This window comes from Propithecus coquereli, unplaced genomic scaffold (assembly GCF_000956105.1).
Source record: "Propithecus coquereli isolate 6110/MARCELLA unplaced genomic scaffold, Pcoq_1.0 Scaffold136, whole genome shotgun sequence".
In the NCBI taxonomy this organism is placed as follows: domain Eukaryota; kingdom Metazoa; phylum Chordata; class Mammalia; order Primates; family Indriidae; genus Propithecus; species Propithecus coquereli.
This window is the reverse complement of record NW_012137858.1, coordinates 4,699,928-4,705,570: the sequence shown is the minus strand read 5'-3', so window position 1 is coordinate 4,705,570 and position 5,643 is coordinate 4,699,928. Positions and strand designations below refer to the sequence as shown.

Genomic DNA, 5,643 nt, shown 5'->3' with positions numbered 1-5,643 from the left:
CCAGAGTGCTAGGATTACAGGCGTGAGCCACCGTGCCCAGCCATGGAGTTTTTTTTTTTTTAGAGCTAACTTTTAGATTCCTAAGATGGATCCTTGGTTTCGGCAAAACCACACATTCTATTTATAGGTTTTGAACATTGAACTTTCTTTAGTAATGATGTTTAGAGCTCTAAGGCCCTAATGTCAGAACTTTACATATCTTAATGAATAGAAACCTAATAGTTGTGACTGAGTAACTTAACTGATAACAAATCATTTAACTTAAAACATTAGTGAAATTTAAATAAGCAGAAGAAAATATTTGCTTCATGATTTGCATCTTTACCTGTCATTTATACAATTTAGCTACCCTTCTGTTTGTAGGTGGAAAACCATGAATTCCTTGTTAAACCTTCATTTGATCCTAATCTGAGTGAATTAAGAGAAATAATGAATGATTTGGAAAAGAAGATGCAGTCAACATTAGTAAGTGCCGCCAGAGATCTCGGTAAGAATGGGTCATTGGAGATTGGAATAATTCTTTTGTCTACACAGTGTCCACACCGGTGCCAGAATTATTTTACTAATTTCCCATCCCAAAGATGACACATTCTTTCCAAACAGAAATTACCCAGTAGGCCCTTGCATGATGTCATTTAAATAAGACCTATTTTAAATATCATGTCCACTGTAAGCCTGATTCTCCTAGGAATAGTTCATTGATTTTGTTTGGGGCTTTCTAACCACCTCATTAATATCAACGTTTTTTAAAATGTCTGTCTTCTATACTAGGTTATTAGTTCCCTAAGGGTTCACACTTTTATTCTAGATTTCTAAACAACTTTTTCTTTAACACTTTTTAAAAAACATGTTTGTTGAATGAGTAAATGAATCCTAGAATGTTAGAACTAGAAAACTCCTTGGAGCAGTGATATTTAATCTTCTGGATAATCTGATTAAAGTTATGGATCCTCTTCCCAGAAATATGCCCATACCTACATATATTAATACAAAAGATTTGTCAGTAGTTTCCATGGAGAATCCAAATAATTAAGAACCTTTGTCTTAAAGCTATTGAAGTCCACCTTCCTCATTTCATAGCTAAGTTATTGTATATTTCCTTAATGATTTAAAAGTACTAACATATTTCTTTCTTTTCACCATATGTTAATTTGGTTGGCTAGAAATTTTTCCACTGATACTTGTTTTATGAAGAAAAAATTCTGTCAAGAATACATCATTAGTATATGTTAATTATTGCCTGTTCTTGGTCTGTTTTATTGAATGCTAATGAGAAAATTAATGGCAAACGTCTATTTTTACAGTTTAAATTAAGTTTAATTTCATTTTAGAATTAAATAGGTTTGTTTTATAAAAGAATTATATCAAAAGCAACATAAACAGCACTCAAACTGGGAAGGAAACACTGTAAAAAGCATTAGGCTGGGAATTGGGAAACATGAGTTCTAGTTTCAATTTAGAAACTTTGTGAAGCTTTTTACAAGTTTCTGGTTTTCAGCATATTCTTTTGTAAAATTAACAGGTTGGATTCAGTGTTTGGTTTCTCAGACCTACATGTCATCAGAAATACCTTTACACTTTGAGGCTATGAGCCTCATTTTAGAGTTGTGATTTTCATGGTATCCTAAGTTAAATAAATGTAGTAGTCTGTGAATACTGTTGTCTTTCATGTTTGACAGTGTTGCTATTGTTAACATGCACTGAAACACACAGATGAACAGCAAACTGCATCATGTACTGGTGAAAATGGTCCTTTGGCCAGGTACATAATCCCAGCATTTGGGGAGGCAAAGGTGAGGGGATTGCTTGAGGCCAAAAGTTTAAGACCAGCCTGAGGAACATAGCAAGACCCTGTTCTAAAAAAAAAAAGAAGACAAAGAAGAAGAAAGAAATGGTTGTTTTGAAACTTTGATTGATCACTGATTGATTACAGTCTTTCATTGTGGAACTACCCTTTCCCTCTGAATGTTTTAAGAGATCCTGCTGTTCAAATTAGTCTTATTTTTTGCATGGGTCTCAACTGTCCCTTTGTTTACTGGTCAAGTGAGATCTGTCTTTATGTTTTATGTTATGTTAGAGACAGAGTCTCACTCTGTTGCCCCAACTAGAGTGCAGTGGCGCCATCATAGCTCACTGCAACCTCAAACTCATAGGCTCAAGAGATCCTCCTGCCTCAGCCTCCCAAGTAGGTGGAACTGTAGGCACACACTTGGCTAATTTTTTCTATTTTTTATAGAGACGGGGTCTCGCTCTTTTTCAGGCTGGTCTCGACCTCCAGAGCTCAAGTGATCCTCCACCTCAGACTCCCAGAGTGCTAGGATTACAGGTGTGAGCCACTGCACCCGGCCAAGATCTATCTTTAGCTGTTTGCTGCTACTAATATTTGATAGCCATGTTTCAGCAAATAAATTTGTAGATACTATCTGTCTCTTCTGATTTGTGGTCTAAAGATCACATTGATGAATGAAATTGTGAAGTGACTCAAAAATCTTAGTACGTAAAAGTCTAACTGATCAATCAGATTGTTTGCTTTGTGACGTTTCCGATACTTAACAGAAAATATATATACTAATTTTCCTAGAGTTTGATTGTCTGAGTCTCAAGTTTTTGTTTGGAAATTGTATTTGGTCACTTTAATTATACGCTGTGTTGTTAGTGTCAAAGAAGTGCTTTGGTTAAGAAAAGAATCCTCATACATAACTCCTTGAGGGTGGGTCCATGCCGTACCCCATCCTCATGTGCCTGCAATATCTGGGACAGTACGTATTGCTCAGTGCCGGTGCTCTGTAGCCTTGCATGGGTTTACCCAGAAAGCAGCTTCCGTATTAGAAGCTGATATTCAAAAGGGAGTTTAAGGATTTTATAGCTATCATGTAGTTTTCAAGTGAAATAGTGTTTGAATCTTTTCCAGTTAGATAATACTAACCATTTTTGCAGTATAGTGTCATGTCATAAAAGTATGTTTTCTACTATCTAGATTGAATACTTTTAAAGAATTACACTGTAAAATGGCTGTAGGTATTTATGGCATACTTTTTCTTTTTTTCCTGATTATGAAGGCTTGGAGCCTGGCAAACAGATTAAACTGGATTCCAGTGCACAGTTTGGATATTACTTTCGTGTAACGTGTAAGGAAGAAAAAGTCCTTCGTAACAATAAAAACTTTAGTACAGTAGATATCCAGAAGAATGGTGTTAAATTTACCAACAGGTTTGCAAATCTATGTTGTATTTTTAAGCCTTCAGTTGTGATACTTCTCTGATGTAATGTGAATGTTCTATGATAAGGAAGTTCTACCTTATTTATTGTTCATTAATATGGGAAGGTGGAAGGCATTTATCCTTTCTCTTTCTGTACTGTTCTAGAACCTGTGACCTTCCCTACTCCCACCCCTCCCAAATATTCCCAGAACTTTACAGGCAGCTTTTGTATATATGATCCTCTTTCATCCATTTATTTAACAAGTATTTCGAGTGTCTATTACATGCAGACATAATTCTAGTTGCTCAGCCACCCAAGTAAAGAAAACAGTCTGTTTAGTTTGTTCCTCATAACAACTTTCTGAAGTAAATAGGACAGGTATATTTCTCTCATTTTACAGATGGAGAAGCTGAGACTTCAAGTCCTGTGGGTTAGATGGCTAGTATTGGTGAATGCTCAAACCTAGGTGTTTTGTTGTCAAATCTAGTTGTGTTGTTTTCCAGCACACTGTATCTCCTGGTTGAAGAAATGTACATATTTTAGCTTAGATAAGACAACTTTTGGGGTTTCTAATCATCTTCAAAACACCTATGGGTATATGTAAAAGAGATTGGACCGAATGGCCATGTGGTTCCAAAAGTGAAAAATTCACTCACAGATTTTGACCTCCACCTCTGCTTTTATGTCTTGCAGCTCATCCCTTCACCCAGTGGTCTCGCTTTCATGTGTTTGCCTCTTGCTTTGCTTTAATTCTTTCTGCTTGTCTGTAGAAAGAATTCTTTCTAGTATTCTAGTATTCTTTCATAGTATTCTTTTTGTGCTGCTGCTTGCCCATGTACCGTTCTTGAGCTATCCATGTCTACTATGTGCCATTGACTAATTTCAAGTTCACAATTATTGCCTTGGTGAACTGATTTCCTCGCACTTCTAGTAATTACTTCTCCCTCTTTCCTTTTCTATGTCCCATCTTTTTGTTCTTCTTGATTTCATTCCCTTGTTTGATGCCAGTGAATATTTTTTCCTCACTTTATTCTCATCTGCCTTCAGTATTTTTATATTTCAAACCGTAATTCATTTTCTCTTCAAATTGCTCAATAATATTTAGTTTTCAGAACATTTTCCTTATTTTGAAAACTTTCAATATCAAAATATAGTTACGTTACAGTAATGAAAAATACCGTGTGTGTGTGCGCGTGTATGTGTTTTAAAAGGAGTGATGGTCTCCATTCTAAATTAGGATTCCATTTAAATATTTTATAAAAGGGCACAGATCAGAATTTTGCTCAAGGGAGTAATTGTTATAGCAAGAATTGTGCCAATGTGCCATTCCAAACAGCATTAAAGAACATTAATAAACTGAATTCCATCCACATTTAACTGAATTCCACATAAACTGAATTCCAGCCTGATGGGTTGCCCATTTTCTACTTATATTACCATTTTATTATTTCATTGCTTCATAGGATAGATACTCTGGATATGTTTTATGTAGTACACATTACTTCTAGTAGATGTTTTAATATTTTTAATAATGCCATTATCTTGATTTGCAGCAAATTGACTTCTTTCAATGAAGAATATACCAAAAATAAAACCGAGTATGAAGAAGCCCAGGATGCCATTGTTAAAGAAATTGTCAATATATCTTCAGGTAAATTTAATAGAACCAATACATTAAATGTTCTGAAGATAACTTGGTTTTTGGTAATAGAAAAATCATCAGGATATTCGAAGAGTGTTTTGTGGTTTTTTTGTTTTTTAAAGCCATCACACACTGTGACTACTTAATATGTTAGGCTCCCTATAAAATAAGGCATGCTGTATTATGGTAGGAAGTGTAACTGGAAATTACTCTTGTACATAAAAAGGCAAGATAGTGCAGGCCAAGGAATGGGAATACCCTAAAAAACAAAAAATGTGCAAAAAAGCTTAAAACTTACTATAGTTGTAACAAGGAAAGGAAACACCAGGGGCTACCAGGCACTAATGTCTTGGATTATATATGTGTTCATGCTCTAGATTATGGAAATAAATACTACTGAAAAGCAAATATAAATTACACACGAGGCAAGCCCTTTTGAATTCTATGCACCGTTTTGTAGATTTTTAGAGTTCATTGTAGAGGCATTGTTTGAGATGATTTTCTTGTAAATAAAGGCACTGTACAAACTGGCGCTATGTTATTGCCCTTAGAATGAAATGAATGTATGTTTAGCACAAGGTAGGTGGTGATGTGTTAAGTTGTCAGGCTTTGCCTACCATTGTGCATATGTTGACTGTAACCTTTATTGTGCCTTTCAAAAATGCACTAAATATACCATAACCAAGTAATCAAAGTTAGCATCACTAATCATGTGACAAATTACTTTATGTACTTCCTGATATGTTACAGAGGGAAGGATACAATATCACTTATGTAGTATTCTTTTTTTTTTTTTTTTT

General features: G+C 34.9%; 1 protein-coding gene across 1 annotated transcript in view; it reads left to right on the top strand.

The window, feature by feature from the left end:
* The window catches only part of MSH2 (mutS homolog 2), an 82,138-nt gene that overhangs the window by 48,329 nt on the left and 28,166 nt on the right, over positions 1 to 5,643 (top strand). Inside the window, exons 9-11 of the mRNA XM_012638855.1 lie at positions 364 to 487; positions 3,060 to 3,210; positions 4,755 to 4,852. Of these exons, the coding sequence (XP_012494309.1) occupies positions 364 to 487; positions 3,060 to 3,210; positions 4,755 to 4,852 (373 nt within the window). The remainder of the gene's footprint in view (positions 1 to 363; positions 488 to 3,059; positions 3,211 to 4,754; positions 4,853 to 5,643) is intronic.